Source organism: Sinocyclocheilus anshuiensis, unplaced genomic scaffold (assembly GCF_001515605.1).
Source record: "Sinocyclocheilus anshuiensis isolate Anshui unplaced genomic scaffold, SAMN03320099.WGS_v1.1 scaffold85, whole genome shotgun sequence".
Classification (NCBI taxonomy): domain Eukaryota; kingdom Metazoa; phylum Chordata; class Actinopteri; order Cypriniformes; family Cyprinidae; genus Sinocyclocheilus; species Sinocyclocheilus anshuiensis.
Window position 1 is genome coordinate 2,342,735 of NW_015536800.1, and position 13,525 is coordinate 2,356,259.

General features: G+C 40.7%; 1 protein-coding gene across 1 annotated transcript in view; it reads left to right on the top strand.

Moving 5' to 3' along the window:
• The window catches only part of LOC107656395 (melatonin receptor type 1A-A), a 69,246-nt gene extending 56,626 nt beyond the window's left edge, over positions 1 to 12,620 (top strand). The window contains exon 2 of the mRNA XM_016444254.1: positions 11,618 to 12,620. Within this exon, the coding sequence (XP_016299740.1) occupies positions 11,618 to 12,486 (869 nt within the window). The 3' untranslated portion in view covers positions 12,487 to 12,620. The remainder of the gene's footprint in view (positions 1 to 11,617) is intronic.
• The last annotated feature ends 905 nt before the right edge of the window (positions 12,621 to 13,525 follow it).

The window sequence follows — 13,525 nt, forward strand, 5'->3', positions numbered from 1 at the left end:
GGCCGGTGGAGTAATTGATAATGAGCGACACCTGCACCACTCACCGGTCTCGAGTCCCACGGAGGAGCTCCGGAAGGTAAAAAGGAGGAGTGACGACAGTGAAAGACGAGAGAGGACCAGGCCTGGAGTTTATTTTGTGTTTTGTGCTGTGTTTATTTGATTAAAGTATTTGAACGTTCGCCGGTTCCCGCCTCCTTCTTCCTGATCTACGAACTACGTTACACACAGCATGCCTGGAGACCTGTTCTAGGGGCACTCCTGCCCGAAGGAATGTAAGAACTGACCACGGGGTGAAGGTTTGGCGACAGGCCAGTATAACTTGGACCCGGTGAGTGCCGCGCTGCCACGCCCACCTCGGGACTCGGCCATGAAGCCAGTGTTGAAGCGGTCTCATATGCAATAGCCCTAGTGGTGTAAGTGCCGCTGCAGCTGCCATATGCCCCAGGAGCCTCTGAATTAGTTTCAGTGGGACCGCTGTCCTGCCCTTGAACGAATTCAAGCAGGTCAGCACTGACCGCACACGTTCCTCTGTGAGGCGTGCTGTCTGTTCGCCCGAATCCAACTCCATACCGAGAAAAGAGATTCTCTGCGTCGGGAAGAGTTTGCTCTTAGTTGACCCGAAGGCCCAACCGGCTGAGGTGTGAGAGCACCAAGTCCCTTATCGCATCCTTCGCCAGTAGGACTGCGATCTCCGCACGCAAGACAGGGGCATCGGCCGCCTTCACTGTAGTGAAGCGGATGCCGCTGAACTTGGGGGGATGCCTGGCGAACTGAATCGCATAGCCGAAGCTGATGGTCCGCAGAAGCTAGCAAGACGGGCTGGGTAGCGCTAGCCAGGCACCCAGATACCGTGCAAGCGGGACCAATGGAACCACCGCGGTACCCGCACCCAGATACCGTGCAAGCGGGACCAACGGAACCACTGCCATACCCGCAGTGGGGCAGCGAAGTGGAACGCAGGGACCCAACTCGGGCGGCTTGTGAGCGGACCGAAGAAGGGTCTGAGTGTGCGGTGCAACACTTACCTGGTTCCACAGGTTGGCAGAGGGTGCGTGAGTAGGGCCTTTGTTGATGCTCTCGACCCGCCCGCTGCTGCTGGCTGGCGAAGGAGGAGGATGAGTGAGGTCCGGTGTTGGGCTGTCCGCGACTCTCCGTGCCCTCCTGGGACCCAGAGATGGAGAAAACCGCTTTCTCGTCGAGATTTTCCAGATTCTCCACCGGCCCTCCTCCGGGGGAGGGAGAGGTGCCTTCACCATCCCCCAAAGAGCAGCTTCCTCCCTCTCTGGGTCACCCGTCCATCTTGCTGGAGGCTGCTGTGGATGCGGCGTGGGAGTAGGGGCAGACGCAGGGGGCCGGCCTACTGGGCCAAGCTCTCGACCGCGTCGCCGAGAGGCCGGTCTGGGACACAGGGCCATTAAGGAACCGAACTTTGTCGGCGTCCCTCATATCAAACAGACACAGCCAGAGATGGCGCTCCTGGACCACAAGTGTGGACATCGCACAACCCAGAGAACTCGCGGTGACCTTCGTCACTCGGAGAGCGAGGTCAGTAGCGGTTCGGAGCTCTTTCAGAACTTCCGGATCATGACCACTAGACCCGGGAGGGGAGGCACGATTCACCCTGCCGGGTGGAGGCGGTATTAGGACATAATTGCCTCGCAACCGACCGCTCCACCGGGGGGACCCTTGTATACCCCCTAGCTGCACCACTGTCGAGGGTGGTGAGGGAAGATTCGATTCAGGCCTTGCCACCATCGCGGAGAGTGGCAGCGCAGCCAAATCTTCTTCTCCAGAGAGCTCTCCCTTCGATGCAGTGATCGACATCCGGTCGTCGGGAGGAGCACCGAAGGATACCGCTGGTACGCTCTTTGCGCACAGGTGAAACGGCATCTTTAAAAAGACGATCCGTCGACTTTACAAAGACGCACCCGCTTATTGTACTCTTTTAGAGAAATTTCTCTTTCAGGGAAATGATTTTTTAGTGCTGAGGCGCACAGGGGAAATGGCTGCTTGCAGCACAACAGGGGGTAGTGCAGCCTGAAGTGCGCAACCCACTCGACACAGGAACGACCACCGCTGAAGCGCCGTCCGCCAACACCAGAAGCTTCTAAAAGCACGTTGAACTCGTAGCTCACTGAAGACACTTGGATGGAGCAGAACGATGTTGTCACTCGGCTCCGAAGCGAAAAGCTGGTATACATTGCACCGGCTGCCTTTTTATGTTCATGCTGTGATCAGCGGCAGCTGGATGCAATAATTGCTTGCCAAAGTGCATTGGCTCATTTAGTTACACTCGAAGTAGATTGGTCTCTCGAAGCGAGATCCCAATTCGTCGGTCACCGACGTGACTCGGAGTGACCGACTGAAAGGTTAATTTGTGGTTATCATGGCTACAAGAACCATGATTTTTGGTTTTATTCGTAGTAAAACCATGGCTAATTTTCGTAAGGGAACATGGAAATGCAGAGAGAATATTAGATGCGTTGTTGGTGGTTAAATTATTACCGACAAAACGCGTTATTAACGTCAACAGCCAAAAAATTTCACAGGATTATGAATGTACCTGAAAGTGATGTACGGGCTTCATCTTTTTTCTTTTTCTTTTCTCGGCGTCGCCTTTTCACGGGTATAGTTGTCCATAAATTATGATCGTTTGCATTCAGCCGCAAACATGAGGTGCGAGCGGGCGCGGGAATGGCGCGTCATGTGTGCTCTACTGCGTTCACTGTAAAATGCATTTTTCATAATGATATATATATGCTCATGTTTATATTTTTATTTATGTATATGCATACATTAATTTTAATATTAATATAGAAGGAAAGTTTTTTTTTTTTTTGAGCAACTGGGATGGTGCCCCCCTGGGAGATGGTGCCCTACGCAAACTGCGTACTCTGCGTATAGGCAGCGGTGGTACTGTATCCACTTGTACAGCAGAACAAAAGAGCTTTTTCCATAATTTATAGTATATTTATCTTATTTTAACTATTTAATTTCTAACTTGCGTGATGTTATAAACACAGATGCAGGAGCTTTCCAGGTGCAGTATTTTTTTTTGAGTGCCATACATGGACTCCTTTATTGTGAATAAATAAATGTATGAGCAAATTAACTTAACTAAGCAGTAAAGACATCTATGAAAACATCTTTTGACATTTATGAGACATACAGTACATGTTGTGACACCTGTAATATAGATTCACTTCACCTTCACCTCACTACTTAGGGGATTCATTGTTGTGTGCTGTAAACTGCATGTGTCACACAGCGTGTTGTATTTAAAGTCATCCTTCACACACAATGTCATATAGTTTTTAAGCGTGTTGAGATAATTCTGATTCTAAATATGGGGGCAAAGCTTCTGGCATCAGCAGTTTCATGCCGCATGTGTCTACACACTAATGTGTTAATGTGTCTCCATATGCCCTTGTCCCTCAGTTTAACTCCACACTAGCAGCGTGGCATCTTGGTTGGAGGGGTTGGTTTTGAATTTCAACGCTGTTTACTGAAGGGAGTTAATCAGGCGGATTACTGTGCTCACAGTCCTCCATGTAACACCTTGTTGCCTCTGAGTGCAGCACTAAACCCAATGACTGAAAACTATTTGACTTTGGTGCTTTGCCTGTGTGCCCTTGGGGGAATCCATGACAGTAAAAGAGAGCCATTTCCATTCAGATGCATAAATAAAATTCATATTTCATACTTCCATTTTTGCTTCCTTCAGCTTGTGTATATGAACTTCTAAGGAGGAGTACTGTTGTTAATATTCATACAGAGCCATCAAAGTGCTTCTTTTGTTTTCAAACAGACTCAGAATTACTGTATACAAAGTGTGAGCGAGCGAGGCAGAAAGAGAGAGAAAGAGGCTTGTCATTACTGTCTGACTGCCTGTCTGGTTCATAAACATGATATCAGTATCAGCCCAAATCGAATAACTTCACGCAGGCTTCCCGCTATGGTAGACTGCATAGGTGAAAGGGCTTCTGCTGACACAGTAATCAGCTTGGAGAAAAACTAGAAGGCTATTTCTGTCACAGGTACCCTGTCCTATTTTTGTCTCAGAAAGACACATTAAGGGACCACAGCCAACCATGTGGGCATTGAAAAGGAAGGGCAATTGGTTGATAATTAGCCGAAAACCTAGAGGTTTTAATTTTATTGACTGTAATTAGAGTCATTATGTATGTCACATTCAAAGCCACCCACTTGCTGTTTTCCACTCACAGAGTCTTTGCCATTCATTTTGTAGGTTTTTACTGTAGCGTTAATCTTTATCAATGAAGTGTTAAGAAATCTCTCTTATTCATTGAGTTGTGAACACACACACAGGGCCAATTAAAGGGGTGATTCTGTGCCATGTCATGCAGAGAATTGCAAAGTTATTTCAAGCTTGTAGAATAAGCACCATCCAAAAGACAGATGGTGATTCATGCAAAATAAACATCTAACTGAATAGCAAATTATTCAGAATTTCATAACCATTCTGATTCTGATTCCAGTTAACAATTCCAATTCATTACTGATTCCATTAACAGACATTTTTGTTATTCTTAAGGTAGAAAGAATGGAAATGGGAAAACTTTTTACTTTAGCTACCTTGTTTTGTCAGTTAACGATTTCAGACATCATAAGAGTCATAACAAATCAGACATATGCTACTGTTCCAAAGTTTGGGGTCAGTAAATTTTTTTTGAAGTTCTTTTAAGCACACTTCACAAAAGATTTCTATCTCAAATGTGCATTGTGATTGGCCGAATGCCTCAAGCATGTGGCGGAAATGTTACGCCCCTTACCATACTGTGATGCCGTGTCCTGGCGCGACGAGACAAAACCAATAAAACCCATTATAAACGAGGCATTTGTTGCATCCAGTGGGGACATAATTATGGATTATAATGACTTATACTGTCTTTTTATGCGTTGCGTTGCATCGCGCCGCATAAACATAAAACCATGTCTGCATTTGTGATCGGAGAAATAACAAACAACAAGCGCTACTCTACACTGCTCAAAACTCGCGTTTGAATCATCAGTGGCAAATTCTTTAAATATGAAAACGTACTTACAGTCTGCGAGTCAGAACAGCCGGCATTGTAGTCTACTCTCCAGGATCAGGAAACAGTCCTCCATAAAATGCGCTGCACACATCTGAATATTTGGGTTGAACTGTTCTGGAACAGTGTTGTAAATACAACTTAACCACTGATTTCTAGTCGTGTCCTCTTTTGGAAGGCCAAACAAAGTATTTTCGCTTTCACAACGAAACACACAGCGTCTTCACAACATGGCGGCGGCGGTGGCAGCAACAATAAAGTTACGCCTTCTTTCTTTGCGTGAACATTTGGGCGGTGTTATGTAAATCTTCCCACATCCTGATGTAGACATGTGGGGGCGTGTTTAAACAAGGTGTCTTAGGAGGGCATGGACCAGTCTTAACTTTTATAAAGAATAAATCTTTGGGTTTGAGACTTTAGTCTTTGCAACTTTAGGGATCTTATCTATTCACGAACAGCTTGTAACACTCCAAAGAGAAAGGAAAACTTGAAATCGCATCATATATGACCCCTTTAAAGGGGATAGTTCACCCAAAAACAAAAATTCTGTCATTCACCCTCATGTTGTTCCAAACCCGTAAGACCTTCGTACTTCTTCAGAACACAAATTAAGATATTTTTGATGAAATCCAAGAGCTTTCTGATCCTCCATAGACAGCATCGCAACTGACACATTCAACGCCCAGAAAGGTAGTAAGGACATCATTAAAATAGTCCACGTGACATCAGTGGTTCAACCGTAATTTTATGAAGCTACGAGAATAGTTCTTGTGCACAAAGAAAACAAAAATAAAGACTTTATTCAACGATTTCTTCTCCTCTGGGTAAGTCAGTCACCATTCCATCAAAAATATCTTAATTTGTGTTCCGAAGATGAACAAAGGCCTTGCGGGTTTGGAACAACATGTGTGTCAATGGAAAAAAAATATTGAATTAAATATTGAGTAAATGATTATGATTCAGTTAGTTTGTGTTAAATATATTATGCATATGTCAGTATTACAATACCTTGCTTTCTTTTTATCTACATCAGCCACCGACAAATCCATCTTGGTTGACCACTATTTTAAATTGCTGCAATGAATCACATAAGTTTTAAGTTGTCCAGTCCTGCTCTTAGAAGGCCACTGTCATATAGAATTTTGCTGCAACCCCAAGTAAATACGCATGAACCCGCTATTCAAGGTCTTCAGCATTACTAAAAACTTTCAGACAGGTGTGTTGGGGCAAGTTGGATCTAAAGTCTTCAGGGTATTGGTCCTCCAGGAGCAGGATTGGACACCCCTGCACTTATACTGTATGTATATCACACATATTTTATTTTGGTGTTCCATCTGTCACCTTAAGTTTTCATAAATCAATCAGTCCATTTAAAAATCATATCAGCCAATCTATTCGGAAAACTTTTTCCATTTCAAGAGCTCAGGAAGAATTGTTTATATGTAAAGTAGAGTGACATTCATGATAATGTGTTTCTACACTAAAACAGTATTCATAATGTTAATTGCGGATAGTCGAGATTGTAAGTGTAATGAATGCATGCAATTACAGTGCTGTCTTCCTCCGTTGATGTATCTGTAAAATGGCATGCCTTGACATATTGAAATGTAGTCATATTCCTGAGGTGATACATTAACATACATTATCCTTAAGGTAATGCATAATGACCTGCCGGAAGGAAGAAAGGGAAGCTGTTTCGCGTTCTGACCTTGTCGATATGGTCACCTGCTGACCTATCTCTGAGCTCTGACCCTAGGCACTCTGCACTAATTGAGACAACATGGTGTTGCATGGATACTGGCTGCACCTGACGAGTCTGGCCATGCCTGAAGCAGCCTTGACCTTTAACATGTGAATGTTAAATGCCATTCTATACATTAGATGGAAGACCCTGTAAAGAGAAGACGATATGCAGATGCTAATGTGATTCACCTAAGCTGGAAGATTACAAAGTGTTTAGTGGTTAGAGGGAATGTCAGAGGCCATTTGTTTAAGGGCAGTTTCACACTCATTAAAAGTACTGAGACTCATATCTTTCCGATTATATGCTTCTGTCACTTGTCAGTCTGGGTACTGCTCACATCCTAAAATCCCTCAAGGGAAAACATTTAAAAGTTTGGGACCCAACTGGAAAGAGTAATGGTGAAAATGGGGAATCTCTTCCATGAGCCAGAGTCCTATCTCACTGTAAGCTAAATAAAATGGTTTGAGTGACACCTTAATCGCTCTGATAACCCAAACTCACAGATTGGAAGCAAAGCCAAGCCAATGGCATTACATTCCCTTGGGACTTGACAGTTTGACTTTGTCAAGGACAATTCTTTGATTTCGTCTGTTACTCCTTCCATCCGTAAGAACAAAGGCTGCCTAGCCTTCATCATCTACCCGTCTTAGTCACAAATAAACTGAGTGCACCAGTGAAGTCGTCATGGAGACAACCCAAATAACCTCTGCTGTCAGTGTGCATCAAGACTTAACCTGCAATGGCTCCATCCGAGGTTTTGAGTCTAGGACAAACCGTGACTGCTGAGAGATTTGCAACAAACTTGTTATGTGAACCTTGGGTATGGAATGTCTCCATAGGTATAAGTGTATGTTTAAAATAAGTTAGAATCATTAATGGGATAGTTCACCGCAAAATGAACATTCTGTATGATTGCAAACCTGTATGATGTTCTTTCTCGCATGAACCACAGAAGGAATTTGGAATATTTCAACATTTTGTCAACATAGGCACATTGGAAAATACTGCACTATCAATGTTTTTGCAAAAAACGGCAAAAATGTACCGATACATACAATTCACACAAAATTGTGATTACAGGGGCAGATGATTAGTTAATAAATTATTTTCACATGGTTTCTTGCACCATACTATATTATGACCTAAAAACATTTTACCATAGTGCATGATTTGTAAATGAATAAATTTTCATGTTTGCATAAAAAAACAGCTTCATATATGGATTTTCCCGTGTAGTAAACTTGCTCGGTAGCTCACCAGGTACAGCATTGACTTGTAATAATATAGAGAGCTTGGATGCGAGTCCCATGAAAAACAATTAACGAAATAATAACTAAAAGATTGTGTAGAAATTAGCTAAAATGGCTTGGCTGCTTGCTTTTGTTAACACTATCAGTTGGGTTATATGTAATAAATCATTGCCAGAATCACGTCCATCTGCTGAGCATGCTTTTAGTGCCACTGACTTGGCATTTCACTTTGAAAAATGTTACAAAATGTGCAACAAGCAACATAATATTTTGCAAAAAATGTTCTCACAAATAGGTTTTTCCAATGAGCCTTGATTTCTTTTTGTCCATATAATTAAAATCCGAAACAACACTAAACCCCATGAATTTCATTGAATGGACCAAAAATAAAGAAAGAAAGAAAGAAAAAACAAAGTCTTTCAGAAGATATTTTTAATATGGTCCACAAAAGAAAGAACATCATACAGGTTTGTAACAACAGAATTATAATTTTTGTAGCGAATCAGCTCATGGGGAAATATGAATAATTAATCATAACTAGTTATAATTAATTATAAATATTTAGATCCGCTGTAGATATTTAGCTGACCTCTCAGGGTCAACTGTCTGTCAATTCTAAGAACGTTAATTTCCTGGTTAAAGGAAATAACTTTCTTACTAGTAGAAAAGTCTTGTGCCTCTTGCGATGGAACATGCAGTGATTTTCCCTGCTTCGCATTCCATTAGGTCGTAAATGTATCTGGTGTCAGGGTTGCCATGGTAACCAGGGTCCTGGGCCCTGTTCACAGACAACTTGGCACCCAGTATGTTTATTGGGTGAGGGGTCTGTGAACGTTTGTTAATCTAATGAATAATTGATTTGTTAAATCAAATGAAAAATTGTGTTTTTGATTGGTCCAGACGCTACATTTTTAAGTAAGCTATCCCTTTAAGCTTTACATCAGAATATAAGTAGAAGAAATGGGGGTGAGGCCTCTATAGGCCACAAGAAGGATGCTCAGAGAAATGACCTCTGGTATTTAAGAACAGCCAAGGTTATTTGCCTGAAAAGCATGGTTGATATTTGTGCAAATGGTGAGAAGGTTGCGTGTATGTACCCCTATGTGGATGGCATGTCAGCGTTGTGCTTGAAGGGATATATGAGTGACAGCTTTGCTTCAGGCCACTGCAAGCTAATCGTCAAGACGGACTGCCATTGCCCACGAATTACTGCTTCTGTTCTATGCTTTGACAAGACTACTGACACGTGCTGACATTGCGAGGGGGCTGCGAGACAGTTGACACACAAGGACGGGTTCATGTGCCCATTTCTCATTGACTTATCAAAATCCTGATTTTCAAGGGTTTGACTTAAAGACAAATAAGACCTTTTCACTGAAAGGCCACCTTAAAGATGATATACATGCTAGTGACGTTACCCCGATGAGAGTTTGAGCAGTCAGTGAGGAACCAATGGAAAATATTATTATTATTTATTATTCATAGTTCGTAGTTGGATTTTTAATAGTATACAATACATATTGATTCTCACTTTTTTCATCTAAGTAACAATGTTTTCAATTTAATAACTGTGATCTCTTTGTGAGGAAACCCCCTTCTTAAAATGTAAAGGCAGCTATATATTTTCATGTACAAAGACCTATTGTGAGAAAATTACATAATGTTGTTTCAAAATTAAATAATAGGCATTTATATTGTCCACATGCAAATTATTAAGTTGAAAACATTTTGTAAGTTGGCATGCTTTTCCCCCCTGCACTCTGTTAGATTAATATTAGATGTCTAAACCAGACGAAAAACATTGTCATATTTATCTCCAAGATAACAGTGAAAGTTAGCATGTTAACTTTGACAGCCCTAAAAATGCATGTTGTAAAAATAATTTTTCCACAGTTTTTCCTTGACCTCCATCTCTTGTGGCGACCCCTGACTTAGAATACAAACCAACACAATGGATAAATTGTTGTCAAACAGGAAGAAAAGCATTTCAGACGGTTGATTGCAGACTTTGGTTTCTTGGTAAACTGAGCTCTTTTAATGCATGTGAGCTTAGCTGAGCAGAAAAATCTAAGCAGCATAAAATTTGCTTTTCAAAATAGTCTCATTGCTCTCTAGAAATGCAGTTTAAATAGTTTTCTTTTTTTTTTTCTTTCCCTTTTGTGAAATAAATAATTTCTGTGTTTTTGTAATGTAATAAATCCAAGTATATAGTACTGTATTTATGTATGAAACATTAAGCATATGTGTTGCCATTCACATACATTTTCCTACACATACATTTACCTCCTCTAAAGAGAAGAGGGAGTGCAACTCAGCTGCAACTGCCTTTAGTGTTTCCATCTTGATTACAACGTTAGTTAATTATTTCAGCTATACACACAATGTCAAGTTCTTGTGCCTGGCGGCAATTAGAGATGTGCATTCATTAAAACCACCCTTGTTCTTTCCCTAATGCAGCCATCAACTATAGGCCATGCCTAACCATCCACACAATGAGGGAACGTAATTAATACCTGCACACTCTCACATTTATAAACACACATGTGCACCCTGCTTTATATAGAATGCACATTCTGTGAATAGATGGAGGCAGATATTTGGAGTGCAGATCAAGCATGTGTTTATGGGACAATAAAAGCTTTATTGAACTCCTGGAAGGCTTAGTAAACACGTTCTGTTTACATGATAAAAAGGAAAAGTTACTATGTAGGCTACATCTGAATGCTGAAAAATGCTGCCTTGATGATTGAATCATTACTATATAATATGATATATACAGTATTGTAATGTCCTATACTACGTGTGATATTGCCATATATTTTACCCATAAGGTGATATATCATTTTCACATACATCAATTCTCTGGGTAGATGTGATATAGGTTTAGAACATACATATATAAAATGCTCAAATTTCTATATGTACATGTTAATATCTATATGATAATTTTTATATGGTATTATATGTAGCAACCATATATGTCAACAATATGTATTATATTTATATATCCAACTTTATTAAAACATGTTTACAAAAATCTGTATGTTTAAATCCTTTATATTTACTTATAATGTTAACATGTGTTGGCAGATTTTAGGGTGGATATACATGTACATGACATACAGTATATGTCCAAAACTGTATTACACATACATAAACATAAGTATCTATATTGGCTATATACTGTATATGTTAATATGAAATTGTTCCAATTTCCTATGTCTTTCATGTATGTTTTTACTTCATATGGTAATATTTTTCATATGTGGAAATGTAATATATATATTAGATATACAGTATTATATATTTATATAAAATAATTTATATGTAATTATATATAATATAATAGATATATTACATTTGTGTATGGGCAAAGCTTTCTCTGTTTTGTTGTATATCGTTAAACCGTATAATGCTGCCTCAGAAGTCTGAAATCAGTTTCAGGAGGTACCTTTGTGTGCAAAGTATTGCTTGATAGGGCAGCAAGTCATCTTAAGCTAAAGCCTAAGCTTTTGGATGTAGTCAAAGACTCCTTAACCTGTATATCTCTCTTTCTGTCTGTTTCTCAGGTAACATCTTTGTGGTGAGTTTGGCGGTGGCGGACCTGGTGGTGGCCATCTATCCGTATCCGCTGGTCCTGACCTCCATATTTCACCGTGGCTGGAACCTGGGATACATGCACTGCCAGATCAGCGGATTCCTGATGGGCGTCAGTGTAATCGGCTCCATTTTCAACATCACCGGCATCGCAATCAACCGCTACTGTTATATCTGCCACAGCCTCAAATATGACAAGCTCTACAGCGACAAAAACTCAGTTTGCTATGTACTGTTAATCTGGGCCTTGACGGTGCTTGCTATTGTGCCCAACTTGTTCGTAGGCTCCCTGCAGTATGATCCACGGGTTTATTCCTGTACGTTCGAGCAGTCGGCGAGCTCGGCATACACGATCGCTGTCGTCTTCTTCCATTTCATTCTTCCCATCATGATCGTCACCTACTGTTACCTGCGAATCTGGGTTCTGGTCATACAGGTGCGAAGACGAGTGAAGCCCGACAATCGTCCCAAGCTCACGCCTCACGACGTGCGAAACTTCGTAACAATGTTTGTTGTTTTCGTACTCTTTGCCGTGTGCTGGGCACCATTAAACTTCATCGGGTTGGCGGTAGCGATTTCTCCTGAGCGCGTGGTTCCTTTAATACCTGAATGGCTCTTTGTGGCAAGTTATTTTATGGCATACTTTAACAGTTGCCTCAATGCAATCGTCTATGGAGTTTTGAACCAGAACTTCCGTCGTGAGTATAAGCGCATCGTGGTTTCAGTATGTACTGCCAGGATCTTCTTTGGGGAAAGTTCTAATGAAGCGCAAGAAAGACTCAAGAGTAAACCCTCGCCACTCATGACCAACAACAATCAGGTCAAAGTGGACTCTGTGTAAGCGTGAAAAGAACACAGAAAAATCAATCCTTGCTTGAAACTAAGCAAACTTGATTTAGAAAAAAAATCTGATCACTAATATGTTGTTCAGGACATGGCGCTGAAACTGTGATTTGTTGCCTCAACACAATCAAAACAAACAGGAAATTATTATCATTGTCTTTTATAAAGCACTTTTTTCATTCTTGGTCAGAAGTACTTGTATGTATGAATTTATTGTTTAAGTGTTTACAGTAATTGTATCAGCAAATCTATGTAAGACATACTTTCTGTAGTGATTTTATATGAGTTATCTTTGTCTGAAGAGAACAAAAAACAAATATGAAGGTATGATTGATAAATTACTGTATATATATATATATATACAGTGTATATATATATATATATATATATATATATATATTGAGTGTGTTTCACTGATGTTGATCATTCAGTGGAGAATGAAGAACAATGCTGTCAAAATGTTGCCATGAACATCAGCATATCTCTACAATGCCTGGCCATAAATGTGACCAAAACTTTATAAACACTCAATCAAAAGAGTTTGTTACAGAGTTTATTGTTTTGAGATGACCTCACCTGGTTCAACACTGTTACTCTACATTTGAGAAAGCAATACACCTGGATTGCTGCTTTCCCACAACCCCCTGCAAATATGTTTGAGGGTATGGGGTTCCTTCTGTGTAGGGTTTCTATCCCCTCTACTTGCTATTCTTTTTTTTTAATTGTTTCTATTTTCAGCATTACCTGTCTTTATCTATTTACACATTTCCTTACCTTCTCTCTTTATTTTTCTTTGTATCTGTCTTTCTCTCCACTCTTTGTATGCATGGATCTGATGACAAGTTCATATGCAAACTGAATAAAAATAATAAAAGTAAAAAGTTTGATGAATAAGATAAAATTGGAATTTCTGCATAATTATGTGAAATGTATACATTATATGTGTACCTTGAATATACGACAGAAATAGACTGTGCACTGAAAAAATACTGTTTTGTCTTGTTTTCTAGTAAAATATTTAATCATTACTAAAACAA